Source organism: Pseudophryne corroboree, chromosome 12 (genome assembly GCF_028390025.1).
Source record: "Pseudophryne corroboree isolate aPseCor3 chromosome 12, aPseCor3.hap2, whole genome shotgun sequence".
NCBI lineage: Eukaryota > Metazoa > Chordata > Amphibia > Anura > Myobatrachidae > Pseudophryne > Pseudophryne corroboree.
Genome location: NC_086455.1, coordinates 88,847,251 through 88,860,212, shown reverse-complemented (window position 1 = coordinate 88,860,212; position 12,962 = coordinate 88,847,251). Strand labels below are relative to the sequence as shown.

The window sequence follows — 12,962 nt, the reverse complement described above, 5'->3', positions numbered from 1 at the left end:
TCTCTTTTCCCTCTTACTGTACTGTAGAATTGCAGGGAAGAGCCAGGGAGCTTCCCTCCAGCCGAGCTGTGAGGGAAAAATGGCGCCAGTGTGCTGAGGAGATAGGCTCCGCCCCTTTTTCGCGGCCTATTCTCCCGTTTTTTATGGAATTCTGGCAGGGGTATTTACCTCATATATAGCCCCTGGGGCCATATATTGAGGTATTTTAGCCAGCCAAGGTGTTTTTATTGCTGCCTCAGGGCGCCCCCCCCCAGCGCCCTGCACCCTCAGTGACCGGAGTGTGAAGTGTGTGAGAGGAGCAATGGCGCACAGCTGCATTGCTGTGCGCTACCTTGGTGAAGACAGAGTCTTCATGCCGCCGATTTTCCGGACCATCTTCTTGCTTCTGGCTCTGTAAGGGGGACGGCGGCGCGGCTCCTGGACCGAACATCAAGGCTGGGCCTGCGGTCGATCCCTCTGGAGCTAATGGTGTCCAGTAGCCTAAGAAGCCCAATCCGGCTGCAAGCAGGCGAGTTCGCTTCTTCTCCCCTTAGTCCCTCGCTGCAGTGAGCCTGTTGCCAGCAGGTATCACTGAAAATAACAAATTCTAAGACTATAACTTTCTAAGAGCTCAGGAGAGCCCCTAGTGTGCATCCAACCTCGGCCGGGCACGAAATCTAACTGAGGCTTGGAGGAGGGTCATAGTGGGAGGGGCCAGTGCACACCAGGTAGTCTAAGATCTTTCTAGAGTGCCCAGCCTCCTTCGGAGCCCGCTATTCCCCATGGTCCTTATGGAGTTCCCAGCATCCACTAGGACGTTAGAGAAAGACGTTTTTCAACACAAAAAACTTTTATATGAATGGCAAAACACTGTTTTACATGAGTACGGGTATGCATGAGTAACATCCGAACATCTATAAAGATACCTTTATATGACCGACTACATTAGTTCATACTGAGATATGCTACCTCCAGCAACCAAACATTTCACGTATCCACATAAATGACAGATACCTTTATAAGAGTCCCAATCACCTTATATCTGTGAGGTTTGGTACACCCCGAATGACAATACTGTACTCCAGAGAACTGTAATGAGACAACTCTGGCACATAAAACATCACAACACAGTGAACTATTTTCATTATAAAGAATTTATTACACATTGTGGTAGTCTTAACCTATTTGGAATGTACCTACGAGGTCAACTGACAATAAAAAGGTCAACATTCAGCCAAGAGAATCATAGAAGAATCTTTTATCCGTTGAGTATTCCATACTTACCATGTAAGAAAAGCATCATCATGTGTGTCTGGTACAATAGTTGCTCTCATCACTCGCTGTTATTTAGAAGGTGTTTAACTAGGTAGCGCCATTACTCATTTTGATTTTCCAGTACTTGAAAATAAATGTATTGCCGAGTGCACGGCCAGACTGAAGGATCAGAATCTGGTGATCGGTCTTCTGCTTGTATCAACTTTATTAATATCTGAATTGCGTTGTGTGTACAAATTCAATGCAATGATCACTTATAATCTTCTGAACCAAATTCATAAACCTCTTGCATGTGGAGAAAGCTTTACTACTCATTAAACGTATGATTGATCAACACATGACATCTACAGTCTCCAACATACCGCACACAACTTTTAAAATGTACCTGCAGAGCATGCTTACTAGCAGCATATCCAGTAGATAGGGGCACCCCGACAAAGCCTGTGATACTGCTTATTGTCAGAATCTTTCCTTTCCTCCTTCCAATCATATGTGGAACAACATATTTAGTTAGAGAAACCGTTCCCAGATAATTAACTTCCATCAACCCCTGATAAACATCCAATTCTGTATCCACAAACAGTGAGCGCTGGGACCGTCCACCATTATTCACTAAAACATCAATCTGTGGAGAAAAGAAAAAAGAAAATAATAAGGACGTATCTGAGCTGTAACAATTTACATCTAAATCTGACAGAGAAGAGTTGTAACTGTGGATGGAATATCATTGGCAAGATCTGCAAATTGCCTCAATATTGCAGAGTGTGAGAGTGTGAGTGAGAGAGTGTGAGTGAGAGAGTGTGAGTGTGTGAGAGAGAGTGTGAGTGAGAGAGAGAGTGCGTGCGTGAGTCCTCATAATAAGGGCATAATAATGGCTCTACCCCATCTGTGTCACTCCTGTCTGTCTACCCCTCCCCTTTAGAATGTAAGCTCTCACGAGTAGGGCTCTGTGCCCTCATGTGCTTATCCTTTTTCTTACTTTAATAATCCTCAACTGCCCCAAATCCTGCCGTTTTCAGTCACCTCGGTACTTATCTTAGTGTCATCTACTGGTGTAGTTATGCTTAGTTGCCCTGTACTTGTCCTATATTGTCTTCAACTGTAAAGGGCCATACACACTTTAAGTTATTTTTCAAAGATCTGAAAGATAATGACGATTGTGAACGATATAGCGTTCACATCATCTAGTGTGCATGGCCCTCCAATTAAAGATGCGCGCACCTGCGCTCATTGATCGGAGGTTGGCTGCGCTGCCTGCTCCATGTGAGCAATGTCACTTGTGACATCACTCATCTCGGCATGTGTGTACGGAGCCGCGATGAGCGATGTGCACAATGTGACATTGCTCACCTCCCCTCCAGCGGCTCCCTCCACGGCAGCAGCTCCCTCCCCACCAGCGGCTTCATATCTGAACCACTGACCGCTCAGCGTCTCCACTGCCCCACAAACTTAATATAAAATATAATTATATATATATATTATATATATATTGACCATTGTAATTAATTTTATATTAAGTTGGTGGCACAGTGGGTTTATAACTTCATTGGTGGGGCAGTGGACAGACGCTGAGCAGTCAACGTTTCAATGCCTTTATTGCGGCATTGTCATCAGGTCTTTTATGCCGCAATTAAGGCATTGAAACGTTATCTACACGCATGCCCTGCTGTTGTCCTTTATTCAAGCCGCTACGAGTGCCGCACCTTTGGACTTTATGTGATTATTATTTATGGAGGCACACGGCGCAGTAACGCAGTCTATGGGAGAGCCGGGGACTCTGGTCTGTATATATATATATATATATATATATTATAATATAATATAAGATTTTACTCACCGGTAAATCTATTTCTCATAGTCCGTAGTGGATGCTGGGAACTCCGTAAGGACCATGGGGGAATAGCGGCTCCGTAGGAGACTGGGCACAACTAAGAAAGATTTAGGACTACCTGGTGTGCACTGGCTCCTCCGTCTATGCCCCTCCTCCAGACCTCAGTTAGGAAACTGTGCCCGGAAGAGCTGACACAATAAGGAAGGATTTGAAATCCCGGGTAAGACTCATACCAGCCACACCAATCACACCGTACAACTCGTGATACTATATCCAGTCAACAGTATGAATAACAACGGAGCCTCACGAACAGATGGCTCATAACAATAACCCTATAGTTAAGCAATAACTATATACAAGTTTTGCAGACAATCCGCACTTGGGATGGGCGCCCAGCATCCACTACGGACTACGATAAATAGATTTACCGGTGAGTAAAATCTTATTTTCTCTGACGTCCTAGTGGATGCTGGGAACTCCGTAAGGACCATGGGGATTATACCAAAGCTCCCAAACGGGCGGGAGAGTGCGGATGACTCTGCAGCACCGAATGAGCAAACTCAAGGTCCTCCTCAGCCAGGGTATCAAACTTGTAGAATCTTGCAAAAGTGTTTGAACCCGACCAAGTAGCAGCTCGGCAAAGTTGTAAAGCCGAGACCCCTCGGGCAGCCGCCCCCGAAGAAGAGCCTACTTTCCTCGTGGAATGGGCTTTAACAGATTTAGGATGCGGCAGTCCAGCCGCAGAATGTGCAAGTTGAATCGTGCTACAGATCCAGCGAGCAATAGTCTGCTTAGAAGCAGGAGCACCCAGCTTGTTGGGCGCATACAGGATAAATAGCGAGTCAGTTTTCCTGACTCCAGCCGTCCTGGAAATATATATTTTCAGGGCCCTGACTACGTCCAGCAACTTGGAGTCCTCCAAGTCCCGAGTAGCCGCCGGCACCACAATAGGTTGGTTCACATGAAAAGCTGATACCACCTTAGGAAGGAATTGGGAACGAGTCCTCAATTCCGCCCTATCCATATGAAAAATCAGATAAGGGCTTTTGCATGACAAAGCCACCAATTCTGATACACGCCTGGCCGACGCCAAGGCCAACAGCATAACCACTTTCCACGTGAGGTATTTTAGCTCCACGGATTTAAGTGGTTCAAACCAATGCGACTTCAGGAAATCCAACACCACGTTGAGATCCCACGGTGCCACTGGAGGCACAAACGGGGGCTGAATATGCAGCACTCCCTTAACAAAAGTCTGAACTTCAGGCAGTGAAGCCAGTTCTTTTTGAAAGAAAATGGACAGAGCCGAAATCTGGACCTTAATGGAACCCAATTTTAGGCCCATAGTCACTCCTGACTGTAGGAAGTGCAGAAATCGACCCAGTTGAAATTCCTCCGTTGGGGCCTTCCTGGCCTCACACCAAGCAACATATTTTCGCCATATGCGGTGATAATTATTTGCGGTCACATCTTTCCTAGCCGTAATCAGCATAGGAATGACTTACTCCGGAATGCCCTTTTCCTTTAGGATCCGGTGTTCAACCACCATGCCGTCAAACGCAGCTGCGGTAAGTCTTGGAACAGACAGGGCCCCTGCTGCAGCAGGTCCTGTCTGAGCGGCAGAGGCCATGGGTCCTCTGAGATCATTTCTTGAAGTTCTGGGTACCAAGATCTTCTTGGCCAATCCGGAACCACGAGTATAGTTCTTACTCCTCTCAGTACCTTGGGTATGATAGGCAGAGGAGGGAACACATACACCGACTGGTACACCCACGGTGTTACCAGAGCGTCCACAGCTATCGCCTGAGGGTCCCTTGACCTGGCGCAATATCTTTTTAGCTTTTTGTTGAGGCGGGACGCCATCATGTCCACCTGTGGCCTTTCCCAATGGTGTACAATCATTTGGAAGACTTCTGGATGAAGTCCCCACTCTCCCGGGTGGAGGTCGTGTCTGCTGAGAAAGTCTGCTTCCCAGTTGTCCACTCCGGGAATGAACACTGCTGACAGTGCTAACACATGATTTTCCGCCCATCGGAGAATCCTTGTGGCTTCTGCCATCGCCATCTTGCTTCTTGTGCCGCCCTGTCGGTTTACATGGGCGACCGCCGTGATGTTGTCTGACTGGATCAGCACCGGCTGGTTTTGAAGCAGGGGTCTTGCCTGACTTAGGGCATTGTAAATGGCCCTTAGTTCCAGAATATTTATGTGTAGGGAAGTCTCCTGACTTGACCATTGTCCTTGGAAGTTTCTTCCCTGTGTGACTGCCCCCCAACCTCGAAGGCTGGCATCCGTGGTCACCAGGACCCAGTCCTGTATGCCGAATCTGCGGCCCTCTAGAAGATGAGCACTCTGCAGCCACCACAACAGCGACACCCTGGCCCTTGGAGACAGGGTTATCAGCCGATGCATCTGAAGATGCGATCCGGACCACTTGTCCAACAGATCCCACTGAAAGATCCTTGCATGGAACCTTCCGAATGGAATTGCTTCGTAAGAAGCCACCATCTTTCCCAGGACTCGCGTGCAGTGGTGCACCGACACCTGTTTTGGTTTTAGGAGGTCTCTGACTAGAGATGACAACTCCTTGGCCTTCTCCTCCGGGAGAAACCCTTTTCTGTTCTGTGTCGAGAACCATCCCCAGGAACAGTAGACGCGTTGTAGGAACCAGCTGCGACTTCGGAATGTTCAGGATCCAGCCGTGCTGTTGTAGCACTGCCCGAGCTAGTGCTACTTCGATCAACAACTTTTCCCTGGACCTCGCCTTTATAAGGAGATCGTCCAAGTACGGGATAATTATAACTCCCTTCCTTCGAAGGAGTATCATCATCTCTGCCATTACCTTGGTAAATACCCTCGGTGCCGTGGACAGACCAAACGGCAACGTCTGGAATTGGTAATGACAGTCCTGTACCACAAATCTGAGGTACTCCTGGTGAGGGGGGTAAATGGGGACATGCAGGTAAGCATCCTTGATGTCCAGTGATACCATGTAATCCCCTTCTTCCAGGCTTGCAATAACCGCCCTGAGCGATTCCATTTTGAACTTGAACCTTCGTATATAAGTGTTCAAGGATTTCAAATTTAAAATGGGTCTCACCGAACCGTCCGGTTTCGGTACCACAAACATTGTGGAATAGTAACCCCGTCCCTGTTGAAGGAGGGGTACCTTGACTATCACCTGCTGCGAATACAGCTTGTGAATTGCCTCCAGCACTGCCTCCCTGTCCGAGGGAGCTGTCGGCAAGGCAGATTTGAGGAAACGGCGAGGGGGAGACGTCTCGAATTCCAGCTTGTACCCCTGAGATACTACCTGTAGAATCCAGGGATCCACCCGTGAGCGAGCCCACTGGTCGCTGAAGTTCTTGAGACGGGCCCCCACCGTACCTGGCTCCGCCTGTGGAGCCCCAGCGTCATGCGGTGGACTTAGAGGAAGCGGGGGAGGACTTCTGTTCCTGGGAACTGGCTGTATGCTGCAGCTTTTTCCCTCTACCTCTGCCTCTGGGCAGAAAGGACGCGCCTTTAACCCGCTTGCCTTTCTGGGGCCAAAAGGACTGTACCTGATAATACGGTGCTTTCTTTGGCTGTGAGGGAACATGGGGCAAAAATGTTGATTTCCCAGCTGTAGCTGTGGAAACGAGGTCCGAGAGACCATCCCCAAACAACTCCTCACCCTTGTAAGGCAAAACTTCCATGTGCCTTTTAGAATCAGCATCACCTGTCCACTGCCGAGTCCACAATCCTCTCCTGGCAGAAATGGACATTGCGTTTATTTTAGATGCCAGTCGGCAAATATCCCTCTGTGCATCTCTCATGTATAAGACTGCGTCTTTAATATGCTCTATGGTTAGCAATATAGTGTCCCTGTCTAAGGTATCAATGCTATCTGACAGGGAATCTGACCACTGCACATCCATGCTGAAGCAATAGCTGGTCTCAGTATAATGCCTGAGTGTGTATATACAGACTTCAGGATAGCCTCCTGCTTTCTATCTGCAGGCTCCTTTAGGGCGGCCGTGTCCGGAGACGGTAGTGCCACCTTCTTTGACAGACGTGTGAGCGCTTTATCCACCCTAGGGGATGTCTCCCAACGTGACCTATCCTCTGGCGGGAAAGGGTACGCCATTAGTAACCTTTTAGAAATTACCAGTTTCTTATCGGGGGAAACCCACGCTTCTTCACACACTTCATTTAATTCATCAGATGGGGGAAAAACCACTGGAAGCTTTTTCTCCCCAAACATAATACCCTTTTTGTGGTACCTGGGGTAATATCAGAAATGTGCAACACATTTTTCATTGCCGTAATCATGTAACAGGTGGCTCTATTGGAATGTACAGTAGTCTCATCGTCGTCAACACTGGAGTCAGTATCCGTGTCTGCCATCTGAGGTAGTGGGCGTTTTAGGGCCCCTGATGGCTTTTGAGACGCCTGGGCAGGCACGGGCTGAGAAGCCGGCTGTCCCACATCTGCTATGTCGTCAAACCTTTTATGTAAGGAGTTGACACTGTCACGTACTTCCTTCCATATGTCCATCCACTCAGGTGTCGACCCCGCAGGGGGTGACATCACATTTATCGGCATCTGCTCCGCCTCCACATAAGCCTCCTCATCAAACATGTCGACACAGCCGTACCGACACACCGCACACACACAGGGAATGCTCTGACTGAGGACAGGACCCCACAAAGTCCTTTGGGGAGACAGAGAGAGAGTATGCCAGCACACACCAGAGCGCTATATAATGTAGGGATTCACACTACCCACAGTGATTTTTCCTCTATAGCTGCTATTACACAGATTGCGCCTAAATTTAGTGCCCCCCCCCTCTCTTTTTTACCCTATGTAGTCTGGAAACTGCAGGGGAGAGCCTGGGGAGCGTCCTTCCAGCGGAGCTGTGAGGGAAAATGGCGCCAGTGTGCTGAGGGAGATAGCCCCGCCCCTTTTTCGGCGGACTTCTCCCGCTCTTATAATCATAATGTGGCAGGGGTATTTTACACATATATAGCTTATTAGGCTATATTATGTGTGATTTGCCACTTTTAAAGGTACTCTAATTGCTGCCCAGGGCGCCCCCCCCCCAGCACCCATCAGTGACCGGAGTATGTGGTGTGCACAGGGAGCAATGGCGCACAGCTGCAGTGCTGTGCGCTACCTTAATGAAGACCGGAGTCTTCTGCCGCCGATTTCCTGGACGTTCTTCTTGCTTCTGGCTCTGCAAGGGGGACGGCGGCGCGGCTCCGGGACCGGACGACCGAGGCTGGGCCTGTGTTCGATCCCTCTGGAGCCAATGGTGTCCAGTAGCCTAAGAAGCCCAAGCTAGCTGCAAGCAGGTAGTTTCGCTTCTCTCCCCTAAGTCCCTCGTAGCAGTGAGTCTGTTGCCAGCAGATCTCACTGAAAATAAAAAACCTAAAATATACTTTCTTTTCTAGGAGCTCAGGAGAGCCCCTAGTGTGCATCCAGCTCGGCCAGGCACAAAATTCTAACTGAGGTCTGGAGGAGGGGCATAGAGGGAGGAGCCAGTGCACACCAGGTAGTCCTAAATCTTTCATAGTTGTGCCCAGTCTCCTGCGGAGCCGCTATTCCCCATGGTCCTTACGGAGTTCCCAGCATCCACTAGGACGTCAGAGAAATATGTGATTTTACTCACCGGTAAATCTATTTCTCGTAGTCCGTAGTGGATGCTGGGGACTCCGTAAGGACCATGGGGAATAGACTGGCTCCGCAGGAGACTGGGCACTCTAATAAAGATTTAGTACTACTGGTGTGCACTGGCTCCTCCCTCTATGCCCCTCCTCCAGACCTCAGTTAAGGAAACTGTGCCCGGAAGAGCTTACATTACAAGGAAAGGATTTTGGAACCAAGGGTAAGACTCATACCAGCCACACCAATCACACCGTATAACTTGTGATAAACTTACCCAGTTAACAGTATGAACAAACAACAGAGCATCAACCAATGGATGCCAACATAACATAACCCTTTATTAAGCAATAACTATATACACGTATTGCAGAAAGTCCGCACTTGGGACGGGCGCCCAGCATCCACTACGGACTACGAGAAACAGATTTACCGTGAGTAAAATCTTATTTTCTCTAACGTCCTAGTGGATGCTGGGGACTCCGTAAGGACCATGGGGATTATACCAAAGCTCCCAAACGGGCGGGAGAGTGCGGATGACTCTGCAGCACCGAATGGGCAAACACAAGGTCCTCCTCAGCCAGGGTATCAAACTTGTAGAATTTTGCAAATATGTTTGAACCCGACCAAGTAGCAGCTCGGCAAAGCTGTAATGCCGAGACCCCTCGGGCAGCCGCCCAAGAAGAGCCCACCTTCCTTGTGGAATGGGCTTTCACTGATTTTGGATGCGGCAATCCAGCCGCAGAATGAGCCTGCTGAATCGTGTTACAGATCCAGCGAGCAATAGTTTGCTTTGAAGCAGGAGCACCCAGCTTGTTGGATGCATACAGGATAAACAGCGAGTCAGTCTTCCTGACTCCAGCCGTTCTGGTTACCTAAATCTTCAAAGCCCGGACTACGTCAAACAGCTTGGTATCCTCCAAGTCACTAGTAGCCGCAGGCACCACAATAGGTTGGTTTAAATGAAAAGATGACACCACCTTTTGCAGAAATTGCGGACGAGTCCGCAATTCTGCCCTGTCCATATAGAAAACCAGATAGGGGCTTTTACATGACAAAGCCGCCAATTCTGACACACGCCTAGCCGAAGCTAAGGCCAACAGCATGACCACTTTCCACGTGAGATACTTTAGCTCCACAGTCTTAAGTGGCTCAAACCAGTGGGATTTCAGGAAACCCAACACCACGTTAAGATCCCAAGGTGCCACAAAAGGGGGCTGAATATGCAGCACTCCCTTAACAAACGTCTGAACCTCAGGCAGTGAAGCCAGTTCTTTTTGAAAGAAAATGGATAAGGCCGAAATCTGGACCTTTATGGACCCTAATTTTAGGCCCATAGTCACTCTTGACTGTAGGAAGTGCAGGAATCGACCCAGCTGGAATTCCTCTGTAGGGGCCTTCCTGGCCTCACACCAAGCAACATATTTTCACAATATACGGTGATAATGCTTTGCTGTCACGTCCTTCCTAGCCTTTATCAGCGTAAGAATAACTTCATCCGGAATGCCTTTTTCCGCTAGGATCCGGCGTTCAACCGCCATGCCGTCAAACGCAGCCGTGGTAAGTCTTGAAACAGACAGGGCCCTTGTTGCAACAGTTCCTGTCTGAGAGGCAGAGGCCATGGGTCCTCTGTGAGTATTTCTTGCAGTTCCGGGTACCAAGTCCTTCTTGACCAATCCTGAACAATGAGTATTGTTCTCACTCCTCTTTTTCTTACAATTCTCAGCACCTTTGGTATGAGAGGAAGAGGAGGAAACACATAGACCGACTGGAACACCCACGGTGTTACTAGTGCGTCCACAGCTATCGTCTGAGGGTCCCTTGAACTGGCGCAATACCTTTTTAGCTTTTTGTTGAGGCGGGATGCCATCATGTCCACCTGTGGCAGTTCCCATCGATTTGCAATCTGCGTGAAGACTTCCTGATGAAGTCCCCACTCTCCCAGGTGGAGGTCGTGCCTGCTGAGGAAGTCTGCTTCCCAGTTGTCCACTCCCGGAATGAACACTGCTGACAGTGCGCTTACGTGATTCTCCGCCCAGCAAAAAATTCTGGTGGCTTCTACCATCGCCACCCTGCTCCTTGTGCCGCCTTGGCGGTTTACATGAGCCACTGCAGTCTGACTGGATCAGAACCGGTTGGTTGCAAAGCAGGGTCTCCGCTTGACTTAGGGCGTTGTATATGGCCCTTAGTTCCAGGATATTGATGTGAAGGCAAGTCTCCTGCCTTGACCACAGCCCTTGGAAATTTCTTTCCTGTGTGACTGCCCCCCACCCTCGGAGGCTTGCATCCGTGGTCACCAGGACCCAGTCCTGAATGCTGAATCTGCGACCTTCGAGAAGGTGAGCACTCTGCAGTCACCACAGGAGAGACACCCTGGTTCTGGGGGATAGGGTGATTAACCGATGCATCCGAAGATGTGATCCGGACCACTTGTCCAGTAAGTCCCATTGGAAGGTCCTCCTATGGAACCTGCCGAAGGGAATGGCCTCGAATGATGCCACCCTCCTTCCCAGGACTCAAGTGCAGTGATGCACTGACACCTATTTTGGTTTTAATAGATTCCTGACCAGTGTCACGAGCTTCTGAGCTCTCTCTATCGGGAGATAAACCCTTTTCTGGTCTGTGTCTCGGATCATGCCTAGGAGAGGCAGATGAGCTGTAAGAACCAACTGCGACTTTGGAATATATAGAATCCAGCCGTGTTGCAGTTTCACTTCCAGAGAAAGTGATACGCTGTTCAGCAACTGCTCTCTTGATCTCGCTTTTATGAGGAGATCGTCCAAGTACGTGATAATAGTGACACCTTGCTTCCGCAGGAGCACCATCATTTCCGCCATTACCTTGGTGAATATTCTCAAGGCCGTGGAGAGACCAAACGGCAACGTCTGAAATTGGTAATGACCATCCCGTACAGCAATTCTGAGGTACGCCTGATGAGGTGGATAAATGGGGACATGAAGGTATGCATCCTTTATGTCCCGAGTCACCATAAAATCTCCCCCTTTCAGGCTTGCAATAACCGCTCTTAGCGATTCCATCTTGAACTTGAACCCTTTCAGGTATATGTTCAGGGATTTTAAATTCAATATGGGTCCGACCGAACCGTCTGGTTTCGGGACTACAACATGGTCGAATAATAACCCCCTCCTTGTTGAAGGAGGGGAACCTTGACCACCACCTGTTGAAGATACAATTTATGAATTGCAGTTAACACTGTTTCCCTCTCGTGGGGGGGAGCTGGCAGGGCCGTCGGTGAGGGGGCATCTTCTCAAAGTCCAGCTTGTATCCCTGAGACACAATATCTATTGCCCAGGGATCTAACAGGGAGTGAACCCACTTGTGGCTGAAATTTTGAAGACGTACCCCCACCGGGCCTAGCTCCGCCTGTGGAGCCCCAGCGACATGCAGTGGATTTTTGTAGAGGCCGGGGAGGACTTCTGTTCCTGGGAACTAGCTGTGTTGTGCAGCTTCTTTCCTCTGCCCCCGCCTCTGGCAAGAAAGGACGCACCTCGGACTTTCTTGTTTCTTTATTCGAAAGGCTGCATTTGATAATGTCGTGCTTTCCTAGGCTGTGCAGGAATATAAGGCAAAATATCAGAATTACCAGCTATAGCTGTGTAGACCAGGTCCGAGAACCCTTCTCCACACAATCCTCAGCCTTCCACATGCCTCTTAAGTCGGCATCATCTGTCTATTGCATATTCTACAGAACACGTCAAGCAGAAATAGACATAGCTTTGACTCTAGGACCCAGTATACTCATGTCTCTTTGGGCATGTTAGAGAGATATATATATATATCTCTATCACTTAAGACAGCATCTTTAATATATATATATATATATATAAGAATTTACTTACCGATAATTCTATTTCTCGTAGTCCGTAGTGGATGCTGGGGACTCCGTAAGGACCATGGGGAATAGCGGCTCCGCAGGAGACTGGGCACAAAAGTAAAGCTTTAGAACTACCTGGTGTGCACTGGCTCTTCCCCCTATGGCCCTCCTCCAAGCCTCAGTTAGGATACTGTGCCCGGACGAGCGTACACAATAAGGAAGGATTTTGAATCCCGGGTAAGACTCATACCAGCCACACCAATCACACCATATAACTTGTGATCTAAACCCAGTTAACAGCATGATAACAGAGGAGCCTCTAGAAAAGATGGCTCACTACAGCAATAACCCGATTCTTTGGTAACAATAACTATGTACCAGTATTGCAGACAATCCGCACTT

General features: G+C 48.8%; 1 protein-coding gene across 1 annotated transcript in view; it reads right to left on the bottom strand.

Moving 5' to 3' along the window:
- DHRS7 (dehydrogenase/reductase 7) overlaps positions 1–12,962 on the bottom strand; it is an 88,905-nt gene that overhangs the window by 33,637 nt on the left and 42,306 nt on the right. Inside the window, exon 4 of the mRNA XM_063947758.1 lies at positions 1,640–1,879. Coding sequence (XP_063803828.1) covers positions 1,640–1,879 — 240 coding nt within the window. The remainder of the gene's footprint in view (positions 1–1,639; positions 1,880–12,962) is intronic.